At 32.5% G+C, this 14,666-nt stretch overlaps 3 protein-coding genes across 8 annotated transcripts in view; 2 read left to right on the forward strand and 1 right to left on the reverse strand.

Annotated features, from left to right (window-relative positions):
• LOC141452393 (uncharacterized) overlaps positions 1-7,880 on the reverse strand; it is a 35,727-nt gene extending 27,847 nt beyond the window's left edge. Inside the window, exons 1-4 of one of the 4 annotated variants that reach the window (XM_074124500.1) lie at positions 7,750-7,863; positions 7,514-7,558; positions 7,188-7,327; positions 6,739-6,884 (exon numbers count right to left, since the gene is read on the reverse strand). The gene's annotated coding sequence lies outside the window, so the exon portion shown is untranslated. Of the gene's footprint in view, positions 1-7; positions 144-5,254; positions 5,394-6,738; positions 6,885-7,187; positions 7,328-7,513; positions 7,559-7,749 lie in introns of those variants that run through there. The other 3 variants (XM_074124499.1, XM_074124498.1, XM_074124497.1) reach the window with 3 other exon arrangements.
• On the forward strand, positions 75-5,667 carry LOC141452397 (NADH dehydrogenase [ubiquinone] 1 alpha subcomplex subunit 9, mitochondrial-like). Of its 2 annotated transcripts, XM_074124511.1 has the most exons (7): positions 75-208; positions 701-903; positions 1,768-2,061; positions 3,038-3,171; positions 4,141-4,302; positions 4,381-4,567; positions 5,270-5,667. In XM_074124511.1, the coding sequence occupies exons 1-7, from the start codon at positions 187-189 to the stop codon at positions 5,480-5,482; spliced, it is 1,215 nt and encodes a 404-aa protein (XP_073980612.1). In that variant the 5' UTR covers positions 75-186; the 3' UTR covers positions 5,483-5,667. The 2 variants fall into 2 exon arrangements, with proteins under 2 accessions (XP_073980612.1, XP_073980611.1); XM_074124510.1 differs by lacking the exon at positions 75-208 and having other exon boundaries at positions 565-903.
• Positions 7,881-7,988: 108 nt separating the features above from the next.
• Positions 7,989-13,243, forward strand: Mtmr6 (Myotubularin related protein 6). 2 transcript variants are annotated; one of them, XM_074124496.1, is made up of 4 exons: positions 7,989-8,171; positions 8,249-8,317; positions 9,307-9,537; positions 9,655-13,243. In XM_074124496.1, exons 3-4 carry the CDS (start codon positions 9,311-9,313, stop codon positions 11,339-11,341), a joined length of 1,914 nt encoding a protein of 637 aa, XP_073980597.1. In that variant the 5' UTR covers positions 7,989-8,171; positions 8,249-8,317; positions 9,307-9,310; the 3' UTR covers positions 11,342-13,243. The 2 variants fall into 2 exon arrangements, with proteins under 2 accessions (XP_073980597.1, XP_073980596.1); XM_074124495.1 differs by having other exon boundaries at positions 9,307-13,242.
• The last annotated feature ends 1,423 nt before the right edge of the window (positions 13,244-14,666 follow it).

Genomic DNA, 14,666 nt, shown 5'->3' on the forward strand with positions numbered 1-14,666 from the left:
TACTAACTCATTTTCTATTTTCCTGCTTAATAAAATCTTTCTGAAATAATACACGGTTACTTTATTATATTATATATATAAAAATCAAAACTTGTTAACATAAAACAATCAGCTGGAGGTTTCATAATGTACATTGTTGCATTTGTCAGTGTCAATGGTATTTGAAATGATAGGCAATGTGATAATATGAAGCCTCCGCAATTACTTCGTACGTACATAGTCTAGTAAATATTAAACTAATTGTTAACATTGAATTTTCTACTTTATTGGAGTGTGAGTTCAGTTTAAATGTCTCCCAAGATTCTTTAATTGTTAATTTCCTTTTAAATGTACGACAAACTGTTATTTGAAAATGTTTTGATCTGCTTTGATAATTTTTTTTTAGTAGGTTTGGTTTTAAATTCGCTTCTAACTTACTAACGGCTTCCATTACTGAATGGTCGTCGTTCACTCCACTCATGTCTCTAGGTTCCCATGCATGTGCGCGTGCTGTATGTAAATGCATATACCTGTGTGTGCGCATGTATTTGCACCAGTTCCTAACCTCTTTTGCTAATTGTAATAAATTACAGTTACAAAATAAATTTTGGAATTGTATTCCTCGAAAACTAATTAATCTATGCTATTATGTAAAAATTGGGTACTTAAATCACTATGAATTTCTTACAGCGTCATATTATATTATTGAATTGTCTTTCAGGATCCTCGCAGATTCTTTTACTTCAATACAGTTATCGAGGATGTACGAGTCAATTTAATCCCCTTCGAAGTGTTTCTCCGTCGGATTTAAAACGGGGAGCTGGTGGTCGATCATCTTTTAGTGGAATAGTATGTACACTCTTTGGTGCTACCGGATTTCTTGGTCGATATGTAGCCAACAAGCTAGGGAAGATCGGAACTCAGGTACTTTTCTTCTGAACAAATTTAAAATAGACTTTTTTTTTTGCGAGGATTAACGTACGAAGCAGCTAAATATTGAAATAAATAATTTTATTCAACAAAATCTAATTGGTACAGTTGAATAACGTTACGATTAAATATTAAAATTAAATAAAAACCGGATTTGCTAAATTGAACTAAAAGTACTTAAAAATGAGCTAAAACAGGCCCCACTTCTCCGCAGATTAAGTCGAGAAACGAAAATAAACCACTTTTAAACAATGGTATTTGTTTCCAAACCAGTTTCACCTCCAATAATTTCATTTAAAATAATTCTCCACGTGACCAATTTTCTACATTCAGTCTGAATTAGAAGTACACTTACAATTTCAAAACCGTCTATAAGGTCTACAGATTTGCCTCAAAAAATCCTTTTTTTTTCTATCTTTGCTTACCTAATCCTCAAACTTAATATATTTCATTTTTAATAACTGACCTGAAACGCCGTTGGTTACATAAAACATTGATTACAGAATTTGCCGGCAGTGCAAGAAAGCATATAAATGTACGAGGAGAATCAATAGAGAGTAATGCCACCTTACATTGTACTTCTCCCAACCTATTTATTTGCATCTTTAGCCGAAACCTTTTAAACTTAATTCATCTTCAGATTGATGTTATATTACCGTAATGCAACAATTGATGCAAATTTTGTTTTTATGTATCTAATCTCTTTTGGAACATTTTATTGATTTACTATGAACTTTGTTTCTTCGAAGCGTCTTAAGATAAAATGTAATGAGGAAAAAAAATTAACTGCAGGCAACAAGGTTTTTCACGGTGCGTAAATAATTTTCTAATAGTAATTATACTCATTATTTCTTGCAGCTAATTATACCATATAGAGGGGATTCGTCCGAAGTATTGAGGTTAAAATTAGTTGGAGATCTTGGACAAGTTTTATTCCAACATTATAATCTTAAAGATGAAGACTCTATTTACAAATGCGTAAAATATTCAAATGTGGTAATCAATTTAATTGGACGAGATTGGGAAACAAAAAATTATAAATTTCAGGATGTACATGTTGAAGGAGCCAGTCGTATTGCTAGAATAGCAAAAAAAGCTTGTGTAGATACATTAATACATGTATCTTCACTAAATGTAGATCCATTTCCAATTGTAAGTTATTGTTACTGTTATAAACAAAGTACGAGTCTTAATATTTATAGCTATATTTTTTTGCATTCATTTATTTAATTATTTATTGCATGTGCACCAATAATTTTGAGACAGTAAATTCTTTAATTTAGAATATCTGTAGGTACTTTTTGTGTCAACATCAAAATCAAGAATTTGCCTTGCTTATTTTTTGAACTTTTCTTTATTATTATTAATTTTTTTAAGACATTGGTTTTTAAAACTCGTCTTTCTCTATCTGCCAATCGTTCTATTGGGTATTTATCAGCGCTTAGAGATGAGACTCAGAGATGTGCCACATGAAAAGTACATGTATCTTATGTCACGTATCGCTCACTAAGCATGCATAATATTTTCAGGTAGCGATCCCAGTTTTAAATTAGATATATAGGAGGTGGGGTAGAAACGTTTTGTAACATATAAGAACTTAGGTTACTCGCAGGACTCGAACTGGAGCACTACCTCTTAAAAGTCTACGCTGATACAATTACACTATTCGCTTCTTCAAAGCAGACCTCTACGAGAACATTATAAGAACTGAGAGAATTGTGAGATATGAGCATAGCGTGTGGTGTCTTAGAGAAGAGATTGCTCAAACATTTCCATCTTACTCTTCATATAGGCTACAGTACTCGCAAAGCTGGTGGTAAGGTATTTGGTATTTCAGTCAATTCCGCTTCACATAAAAGGATTTTCAGCTAACATCCCGAAGTACTAAAGCTTCCGATCTCTTCTCTGCATCTCTAGTTTTGATCAGTCCTCTACTGTGTGTTGTCTACTTTTCCCAAGAATGAATGTTTTTAAAAATACCTCCTGGCTACTCCAGAAGAGACTTCATTTTATCTTCTTTGAACTCTTCAAAAAAAGAGCGCTCTTTTCATTTTATACACAGAATACTAAAAAATAATGACCAGACGTAAAAATAGGTTCTTATATTTTACATTCTGTCATGTTTTAGCCGTATATGATGACAGGGGGATCAAGCTGGCTGATCAGTAAATATGATGGAGAAGCCGCTGTGTTGGAGGAATTTCCAGATGCAATTATTTTTAGACCATCAGACATTTATGGACAAGAAGACAGATTTCTAAGGTAATAGTATCAGGTTTTATTTTATCAAATTTAATTCTCATCTCGAACTGGGTGAAAAACATAGTTTGATTTACAATTTACTTTTTGGAAGAATAAATCTTTTAATTATCTTGGGACCAACTAAACTATTTTCAACGAGTTTTTAAATGCTTGCTTATAGAAATGTCTTAAAAAAAAAAAATGAAATGAAATATTCTACACATACGAATTAACAATAAATCTAATGAAAATAAGATTATGGCTTGAGAATGGTTTACAAATAGAAAATAAAAAACTACCGGAAGTATTCCAAGTTATCTTCGTTATTTCTCCTACAACTGTCATCATATTTAGCATCTTTTGATCATATTTAGCACAAAGAAGTAGTTTAAGCTTCCCTACGCAACTCAAAAGTGTTTTAGTGATTATAGTTAATAAGATATAGAAGGTTAAATTTTAGATGATTTGAAATTCGTTTAAAATTCAAACGTTAATCTCTTTTCGTATTTATCAGATTTCAATGAATTCTTTGGCGAATTGTAGAGAAACCTTAGCTCTATAACTGGTGTAAGTAGCAATGTTTCAGTTATGATAGGTAATTAGATATAGATGGTTAAATTTTAAAAAAATATATGGCTGTTATCGGTCTTAAGACAGTTAAAGAGAGACGTTTGCCCCACGTATGTAAGGCCTCTTCAATTACTAATTACTCTGTAAATTTTAGCCTGATTTTGATAAAGGTTGGCAGAGAGTTGGGGTTTCTTTACGTGACATTAAAGTGTTATCCTGCTCTCTTACTCAGTAAAAGATCGACAAGGGGAGAGGATCTCATCAAATTACATTTATTACTTTTCACTTTTTGACCCTCCCTGCCACCACTTAGCTAGGCCGCGCGGACCTGTTTAGGTAACATGTTAACATCTGATTTTCTCTCTTTCTTTCTTGTACTCTAGCTTCATCTAAATATGTACCATATACAATTTGCCTTAGATACTACTGCAGTGGCTGGCGACATAACCACAAGTGGATGCCTCTTTATAAGAGTGGTACTGAAACTGAAAAGCAACCAGTTTATGTATCTGATGTGGCTGCCGGTATAGTGGCTGCATGCAGAGATCGTAAATGTCGTGGTAAAATATTTCAAGCAGTAGGGTAACTATTTTAGGCAATAATAATGAATTTATAATATTAGAAAACAAAGAATAATGTATAATATTTGGATTATTTCAGTCCAAGGAGATATCTACTTTCTGAACTGGTTGATTGGTTTCATCGTTTAATATTGAAAGCCGATGATTGGGGCTTCATGCGCTATGACTTGAGATATGATCCACTTTTTAAAATGCGAATTACTCTATTGCCAAAACTGACTACTGGAGCTCCACTTGGTAATCTACATTGGGAACGTGTAGAGAGGGTTAGTATAGAGATAAAGCTTTTGGATAGTAATAGATTCTATATTATATTTAACTATAAGGTTATTTATTAGAGTAATGAAAAAGCCTCCTCTAATAAATTTAAGTTTGAAATTTCAAGAGAATTGATGAATAGTACAAAAAGAAAATATGATACGCAGTCTTTCACAGATTATTGATCTTGAGTTTACACCAAAATAACTTGTTGAGATACCAGAAAAAGTGGTTTTAACAAGTTCACTGTCCGGTGATATGCAATGTTATCTGTAACGAGAGAACACTACCCAGATACCGGCGATGCAGTAAAAAACGTTTCAGGCGCCAATGACCTCAGATGCTGACGCGTCTTAAATAAATAAATAAATAAATAATAATAGTAAGTCTGGACTAAGGGGTGGTTGTGCATCTCTGAAAAGTGCTATGGTAGTGTAAGGATTTTAATTTGAAATAAGGTTATATATATAACCAAAATTCAAACATTTGTAGAAAATCGGCTGACCAGCAGTGTCACTTTACTGAATAGGTTTTTCCGAAAATATTTTCATTAAAGCGAAGATACAAATTATAAACTTTAAGAAAACAGTTATTTTCTTCCTTTACACCTCATTTGTTTCAGGTACTATTTATAGTACCAAATATCGCATAAATCGCAAAACATTCTTAGAAGTACTAAGAAATATTAATGTTACCAATCATTTTTACAGGAAGCTCATTCTGATAAAGTAGATGAAAAACTTGGTACTCTTGAAGATTTAGGTGTACAACTGACTTGCATGGAAGATCAAGTCCCTTGGGAATTAAGTAGGACCTACAAAGCCTATGTATATGCCGAAAGAGAGTTAATGGAACTGATAGAAACGCCGCTTCCACAGACTATACCTATAAAAAAGAAAAATGAATTCCACAATTTGGAATAAGCATTTGCATTTATTCTTGTTTTATGTCTTTCACTGAGAGAAGATCACCTCAGTTCTTTTTTCTTTTAATATCAGTAACTGTTTTTTGTTTTCTCTTTAAAAAAAAAATCCAAAGATTGCAACAAATTCATTATTTTATAGGAATTACTCCTGTATGATTACAGTAAATAAAGAGGTTCATTTTTCGAGGTAGTTAATTAACAAAGCCAATTCCCTTTTTTTAGCTATCGTAAGAGCAATATCATTCCATAAGCTGTAACACATATATTTATTATCCCACCTAGGCGAGGAATGATCCTTTAATTCTCCAAGGATTCGCTTCCAATTTAATTTTAATTATGTAATAATTTAGTTATTTTTACATGACATTTGACCCAGTACTGAGATTTTGGTGCGGCAAATTAACAATTATTATGGATTAAAAATATGTAAGAATTTGATGCTAACAGAGGTGTAAGATTTATTCCTGCCCTCACTTATACTATACAATACACACTGGTTCAAATATTATTGTTAGTGGACATTTGCGCATTTTCTGAAACAAAAGCTTAAACTCACACTCATGAGTATTGAAAATATATTGTTTTTGCCCTAAATGAATGTTTTGGCAAAGGTTTGTACCACACAAAATGTCTGGAAGAAAAGCAGCTCTGGGACAAGCTACTAATATTTTGCAATGAAAATGAAGAAATTTGTGGGCCGCAATATTTATCAAAATGGTGTGAAAAACGATGAGTCTGAAATTCGAAATTTTAAAAGAATTAATCCCGATGATTTCGAAGTACTCATTCCAAAGAACTGTTCAAATGTGTACTTTAAAGAATACTATCTACTATAAAGACACATGTATTATATCCATTAAAGTAACATTTTTGAATGCCCAATGCTCAGCTTTGTATTTTTTCCCCCCTCTAAAATGTGTTTACACTGTACCATGGGCATAAAATTGGCATAGGAAACCAGCAGTTAAAATAAGTGGTTATCTGATATTCAATATCTTTCTGATGGAAGTATTTGCATTCAACTTGTTTATTAAACTTTGGAAAATTTCACCGTTTTCCAAGAATTACATCAGAAATTTTGTAATACAAAACCAAATGTGTGTATGGACTTAGTATGTTTAACGAATTTTATTAGCAATGGGTGGATACCCGAAACAATCAACGGCAAGTGTTTACCATAAAATTACAAATATAAGATAAGAAATCAAATGACAAATTTCTTTCTTTTTTTTTAATAAATGTGTATCTACTTACTTGAACTTTATCTATAGATATCATTCCTTGCCTTCAATAATTTTTATTACAATGCCTCTGTTTCATTCCTTTCTTAGGATATTATTCGTTTCTTCTCAACGAAAGGTTTTATGACGTACTGATTTCCAAAATTAACCAACTCTTATCTAAAACATGTTTGGGGAATTTGAATGATTATGATCTTGATGTCAATGTTTGTTAATGTCGACGTAAATTCTTCGCCTTTAAAGATTAAAGCGGTGCTTGTCCGCATTTTTCTTAGTTTCCTATTGAAGATATACGTAAAAATAAAATCTTCAATATTTTTAAGATACAAAACTAACATATACCAACAAAAAATGCGACCAAAATAAGAGCAATTCTGGCTCCGTTAGATCACAGAGTTAGCGTGTAGATTGTGGGCACCTGTAATGAATAGGAGTGGGTTCCTAAGCTAAAGATATACATACCTGAGGTATTCATCACCTAACATTCAGAAATCTATTTCCACGATTGAAAAATTTCTTTTTTTTGGCTGCTGTACTGTTCTTCCTTTCTATATCCATTGTTTTCTAATTTTAGCCGTTTCTTCATCGTGGGTTTGATTTTTCTGGAACAACAAAAAGAATTTTAATCACCAAAACTTAATATCAGAAATCAAGGTGTTAGTGTATTAAACTCAAATCATTCGCCCATTTTGTCAGAAACTTCCACACAATAGATGAAAATATAAGAGTATATAGAAATAGATGTTACTGGGTATTCTTAGTATTACTTTAGGCTTTACTATACTTACACTTAAGGACGCAACTTCATTCAAGGTGTAGTAGCAATTAATCTTCTAAAAATTATATGATTTACAAACTCAAAATAAAGCTTACACTATGTCTTTCCAATCATAATACAGGAGTAAGATAGCAACTAGATGAAGGCATTTTTTATATTCGCACAAATAAATACGCTATCAACCTCTTTGGAGGTGTTAATGAGACTAATTAAGGATAAGAATGAAGAAACAAGGCTGCAACTTGCCTGGCTTTCTTGTTTATCTTTGTAGAATTAACGAACGTTGTCTAGGTCTGTAGTCTGTACTCCGTAATGAAACCGCTTCTAACCTACCACCAACAGAGTAGTTACGGGTTGAATGTAACCTACAGAATGTTATATTTGTTTGTAATTTCAGCGAATAGCGAATTTTTTGAACGAATGCCCAAGATGCTAATATAACGTTCTCCAGATATTTCATGAAAAAAATATGCCAAATAAATCAATAGCACCTCTAGTGATACATCTTATCAGTTAATCAATTGCTAATCAAGGAAATGTTTTCCATTGAAAGGTTTGTGAGTGCTTAGAGATATTTCAATTGTAGATTGCAGTTGTAGTTGAAATTCTTTTAGAATAATTAAAGTTACCATTCGTTGTGATTTATTTTAATCTTGTACAAAGCTTTGGTAAGTATTTAATTAAATCATTATTTCCATTATATATGGATATTATGTACCTCACGTAGTTTGTGTTTATTTTGCAGAGAGTTTTTCCTAAGATCACTTGACACATTTGAGAAGTGATGAATTACATTTGATTCAAACAAGAAAATGTAAGCTTTCTTATTATAACATATTACTACTCCAAAAGTCGAGTGTAATCGTTGGACCAGTGTTGTGAGACCATGCTTCGGTCTGCGTTGATAGCGTTTAAGATTTATTGATCTTAGAAACTCTTTTCGTTAATCCTAGACTCTGAATTCAACATTATAGTGATTTGGTTTAACTGTCTTACTCTGTCGCTTTGATAAATAAAATACTGAAAATTGAGGAAAAACGAATGTGCAGCTATCACGAATGTAATTAAAAACATTACTGATAGATTGACCCACTTTGATTTCAACTTAACTCTTAAAAAATGGTGCTAGGATATCAAAGCAATGGAAGCAAGGTGAACATTCAAAAATACTTCTGGTTTCGTGGAGCTTTTTTTCTTTAAATCCATAAATTCGTTGTCCAGGAACCATTTTTTAGTTGAACAGTTTCAAATATAGCACAACTCGTTTACAAACTGAACATTTTTCCTGACTGTAAAGAAGGACTTACTTCTTTGCAAAGAGATGAACGCTAACTAAATTTAGATTGTATTTAGATCGTAGAGAGGGAGCACTTCGCGAAGGAGATCAACCAAAGTAGACTTATAGGAATATTGTTCGTAATAAGCAGCTTCATTTTGTGGAGGACCTCTTAAAAGAAATTGTAATATTCTATTTCTAGAAAAAGTTTACCTGGATAAGTAAAGCCGTTGCTTAACTGGCATTCTAAACATACGTGTTCATTAGCCTTGTTAGTCTGTTTTACCTGAGGTTCTAGAAAACTAACATTTTCCGCTTTTTTATATTAATGGATATATCTTGTTCGTTTATTTGTTACAGCTATGTGTGGATTTATATTCGTATCTTTCTCTTTCTTTAATAAAACGATCTATTTTGTTTAAACAAGCTGTTTCATGGTTAATTGATTAATAGTTTATTGTTATTAATATTTTTTGAAAAGAATGCTTCGTCTTAAAAAAATTTGAATGTTTATTTGTGTTTTACAGAAAAATGGATCTCATTAAAACACCGAAAATTGAAAATGTTCGTATGCTGGATCGTTACAACTCTAGAAAGAACTTTGAGGGGACCCTTTACATTACAGCAACACATTTAATATTCGTTGATCCTGTAAATAATAAAGAAACATGGATATTACATATGCAGATAGCTGCAGTGGAAAAACTGCCTTTGACAACTACAGGTTCACCGCTACTAGTTCGTTGTAAAACTTTTAGGTCAGTAACATTTGTAATACCTCGAGAAAGAGATTGCCACGAGGTTTATACTACACTTCTTCAATTATCACAACCTACCGATATTCAAGAGCTTTATTGTTTCCGCTATACTTCTAGTTCTGAAGCAATACCAAAGATAGCTGGTTGGAATTTTTTTGATCTTCAGGCGGAATACCAAAGAATGAAGGTTCCAAACGAGCATTGGTGTCTTACTCTATTAAATCAAGATTATGAACTTTGTGATACATACCCTACGTTTCTTTATGTACCTGCAGCTGCTACTCAGGCAATTTTGATCGGAAGCTCAAAATTTCGCAGCAAAGGAAGATTACCCGTTTTAACGTACCTTCATAAAAATAAAGCTGCCATTTGTCGTTGTAGTCAACCACTCTCGGGCTTTAGTGCAAGATGTTTAGAAGATGAACAGATGTTAAATTGTATTGTTGCTACCAACCCTCGTTCCCAGAATATGATCGTTGTAGATACTAGACCAAGAATAAATGCAATGGCCAATAGAGCTACTGGTAAAGGTTATGAAAATGAAAGTTTTTATGAAAATATCAAGTTTCACTTCTTAGGAGTTGAAAATATACATGTAATGCGAAGTAGCCTTACTAAATTAATAGATACTTGCGAATTAAAAAATCCAACGATGTCAGCATTTTTAAGTGGTTTAGAAGCGAGTGGATGGCTTAAACATATTAAATCAATTCTGGATACAAGCTGGTTCATTGCTCAGGCAGTTCAATCCGGTGTGACTGTACTTGTACATTGCAGTGATGGCTGGGACAGGACTGCTCAAGTATGTTCATTGGCCGCACTTTTCCTTGATCCATACTACCGTACTATTCAAGGCATTCAAGCTTTAGTTGAAAAAGATTGGTTAAGTTTTGGCCACAAGTTTACTGATCGAGTGGGACACATGGCCGGGGATCCAAAGGAGATTTCCCCTGTATTTACTCAGTTTATAGATTGCATATGGCAACTAAACCAACAGGCTCCAGCAGCTTTTCAATTTAACGAAAGGTTCTTGTTGCTGTTGCATGATCATGTAAGCTCTTGTCAGTTTGGCACATTTATTGGCAATTCAGAAAAGGAACGCCGCGATCTTTGTTTAAATGATAGAACTTTTTCCCTTTGGGGTTACATGGCTAATCATACAAAAGAATATTACAATTGTTTATACAACCCTGAAGCTTGTGATGAAATATTGAAACCCTCTTTGGCCCCACAAACTATTAAATTCTGGAGAGGAATGTATTGCAGGTTTGAAGAAGGTGTTCATCCAAGAGAGAGTGTTAGCGAATTACTACGGGTAGCAAATGACCATAGTTCTTCTCTTGAAGATCATATAAAGCTTCTACAAAAAAGGATTACTTCTTTGAAAGGCTTGCTTTCAGAACGAGGTGCAAAAAAAGAAGACAAATGTGAAAAAGTTTCCGTAAGCTTTTTACCTGATAATGAAGACGGCACTTTGAAAAATTCTTTGGATGACACTTTCAAAATGAAAGCGACAAACGTTACTGATAAGAAACACAGCCCAATGGAACCTCCAGGGTTAGATGTTACATCACTAGCTCTTGATTGGAAGTCTTTTAGGAACGTAAAAGAATGCTCTTGTGCTACTCGTTTTGATCATTCTACTTGGAAGTATCATTGCTGGGAATGTGGAGAAGTTCTGTGTACAAGGTGCATAGATAAAAATATTAAATTGCCGGGTCATTTGTATTTAGGTGTGGTGCCAGTTTGCCAACCTTGTCATAATCGTATAACAAGAACTTCTTCAATGGATGTTCCTAACTAAGGATATAATGTAAGCAATTATTTTTTTAGCGTACAGTTTATGTTGGCGTTAATAACATACATGAGGAAATATTGGAGTAGTTTGAAACTAAATGAATCAGACACAAATTTTTATTTGGTGGATTTGTTTGCAACTCTTCCTCCTTAATGCATTTTCTACACTGATCGCTTGAAATTTTCTTACTTCTATCTTATTTCAAGTTTTTATAATGGTTATGCTCGTCAGCAGCTTTGAAACATACCTCTGCTTATTTTCACAGCTCACAGGTACAGCTCATTAAGTATCAATCCTACGGTTTTATCTCATCTATTCTTCGCTGCAATTTTTTTTTTTAAATATTGGAAACATTGGTGACTGAAGAGAGAATAAGAGACATATTTTCTTGGCCAATGACACTAACTCGAAAGTTGAATATTAATCTGTATTGATGCATTTAACTGTTTGAAACGTTGCCTTCAGGATAAAATTTCTCGAAGAGAAATATTTAATGTGTAGGATTATCATAAAAAAAGATAAGGTTTTGAACGTTAATTAAATTTAAAAAAAAAGAAAAAAGTATAATGAACTGTGTTTATTTATCAAACGTGTCACCTCAGACAATTTAGTTTCCATTATATACAAATTTCAAAAAGCTCACCATTTGTCGCTTGACAAACTTCCAGGCAATGCTCATTTCTGCCCAAAACTGTCGAATATACCCTCAGAGACAAGGATCATTATTTATCTATTTTTTAGCAGGGTTTAACAACATTAAGGTTTCCTATTTTAAGAAATAATGTTTTTTTAAGACTGCCACTGAAAAACATCGCAACGTACCAAGTCCTGGTGCCATGTTGTGATAAATCAATGGAAGACTTGTACTCTCCATCGATGTACAAAGTTACAGCCTTTCTGACAAATGCATTGAAGTGCACGAGAGCTCCAAAATGGAAAAACTGTTTCAAGCTGTTACGTTAGCTAAATAAGCACAATTCATTGTACATTGGTTTGGTTTCATTTATTTCTTGTTCAAAACCACTACTCTTTTATGTCCTATTCTGAGGACATAAAATTTAATCTAAATTTTTTGTCATTTTTAAGAAGGAGAAATAATAAATACCAATCAGCTTTTATTTGTGTTGTAAGTTGTTGGTGCTGCTTTGCATCTTCAATTTAATTTTTTGAAATGAGAGAATTTTATTCGTGTTATCTCTATATTTTTTTCTTTGAGGGGACCTAGTTGTAGAAGTCTGAATTTTAAGCCCTAATTTAGAACTTTCTTCTCTTCAATACTCATGCGGAGAGAAAGAATGAGAAAAAAATTAATACAAATTTTCTCTAGAAGTGTTAACAATAATCTACCTAGGAGACATAAATATGTAGAAAAAATGTTTAAAATTCAGGTCCTCTAATTGAATCTAATGATTTAAGTTAAAATGAAATCTTTGCATCTTACAGAAGTGCATAAAAGAGCAATACCAAAATAAAAAATGCTGGCAAAAATGTTTTTTACTATAACGTTTTTTGAATATGCATATAGAATAGTGTTTAAAATTATTATTAATTCAAGTTAGTTGCTACGAAATATAAATGCAGTTAGCAAATTTTGGCGTAATGAGGAATTTTGTCTTCACGTTGCCTGTATTGACAAGTGAAAAATGTTTCTCTTAGTAATAAAAAAATTACTATCCTTACTAGAAATTGTTGAAATATTTATAAACTGCTCCCTTTTGTACTCAAAATAAATACATATTTACAAAAGCTATATATATATAAATATATAAATGTACAATACTTTTTTTGTGTGATACATATTATGCTATAATTAATTTATTGAAAGTGAACATTGCGTTATTGAATGCAAAGTTTCTGCTGTATTGAATAAAAACGAAATTACTTCTTTATGGAAAACAAATATTGCATTTTTAATAATTACTCACTTTATTTATTTATATTTACCATTATTTCAAAGATTAGTAATGTAGGAGTAATATATTAGTAATATAGGATGGCTACACACAGCTTGATTTTAATAACTAATATTTAACTATAGATTGTAGATTGATAGTAGATTGATTGGCTTAACAAAAACGAAATCCACTGCGACCTTAGAAATCTATTTTAGCTTTCTTAGTATCATTTGTTCACAAATTGTAAATTGAAATTCTAGCTTAAATCTGGATATGAGAAAGAGAGAGCATGAGTGAGTGATAATGAGCCTGAATGTAAGCTGAAGAAGTTGCACATATCTTCTGTCTCTGCTCTCTCCGTTGTGATGATGTGAGTACTTCGGCTGGGATATTCTCAGTGACTCCGAGATCCTTGAAAAAGTGGCTAGTCCAGTTCAGTAAATATTCATAAACAGACAAACTTTAAATTCTAACCGTCATTAACTTCCCCAAACCTTTCCTCAGATTTTATACGTAACCCGAATTTAGAACTTCGAAGGGTGGGAGGGAGGTGTTATTTATGAACTGGTTTGTAACTCCACAGGACTTAAATTATGTGATAGGTACAACAGCATAAATAATGTTTTGGAAGAAAATAGCCTATGTTGCTTTGCACAAGTTTCTTGTTCATCTGTCTGGAGCATGAGCATCTTACAAGATCAATCGGACTGAAAGTCACACTAAGGAATGTCAGTTTGATCGAACATAAAATATTCAAGACTGATGAATGAGACTGAGGGATTTCTAGATATTTTGAAAATATCTAGTTCAATCTTGCCGAATGGAAAGGGGACTGATTGAACGATCGTGCAGTGTCTTCACTTCATCCTTGGCCTCAGCATCACCAATTTGTCATGAAAGGTACGCGTTTTTTTTCAGTTTTCCTAGCAAAATGTTTATAATAAGTTACTTAATTAGAATTGCTTAATTTAATAAAGAATTACAATTTAAAAACGCATGAGAACATATTGAATGTCCGGGGCACTGCTAGAAGAAGAACCTCAGTTCGCAAAACAGTAATTATATATTTTTATTAAGAAGATTTTTAAAGGTAGAAACTTCAACTATTTAAATGTTTTGAGCATGCTGCTTAAATTAATTGTAATACTGGCTTTTTCTCCTTCACTCATTTTAAATGCGTTTTAATTAAAAAAACAAGTAGTTGACCCTAGATATTTTACTGATGGGTGGAATGATAGTGAAAAAAAGAAACTGATGTGGGATTGAATCAAAGAATGTTTAGTCCGATTGTCTATGTAACATAAGGTGCCCATTAGGATTTAGGGAGAGACGATCTGTAATTTAATGGAAAATTAACTACAAATTGAAAATACCATGCGACTTATGTATTTAAAAATAATAAAAAAATAGTACCACCTCCACGTCAGATATTTCAA

The sequence above is a fragment of the Rhodnius prolixus genome, unplaced genomic scaffold (genome assembly GCF_049639745.1).
Source record: "Rhodnius prolixus isolate KJV_2025 unplaced genomic scaffold, Rpr scaffold_3, whole genome shotgun sequence".
Taxonomy (NCBI): Eukaryota; Metazoa; Arthropoda; class Insecta; order Hemiptera; family Reduviidae; genus Rhodnius; species Rhodnius prolixus.

What these genes read in the sequence shown, in the direction of transcription:
- LOC141452397 (XM_074124510.1), top strand. Translation starts at nt 655, where the DNA reads ATGAATTTCTTACAGCGTCATATTATATTATTGAATTGTCTTTCAGGA. An exon ending in CAAGAAGACAGATTTCTAAG is followed by an intron (nt 3,172 to 4,140) that starts GTAATAGTATCA and finishes AATTTGCCTTAG; the next exon opens with ATACTACTGCAGTGGCTGGC. An exon ending in AAAATATTTCAAGCAGTAGG is followed by an intron (nt 4,303 to 4,380) that starts GTAACTATTTTA and finishes GGATTATTTCAG; the next exon opens with TCCAAGGAGATATCTACTTT.
- Mtmr6 (XM_074124495.1), top strand. Translation starts at nt 9,311, where the DNA reads ATGGATCTCATTAAAACACCGAAAATTGAAAATGTTCGTATGCTGGAT.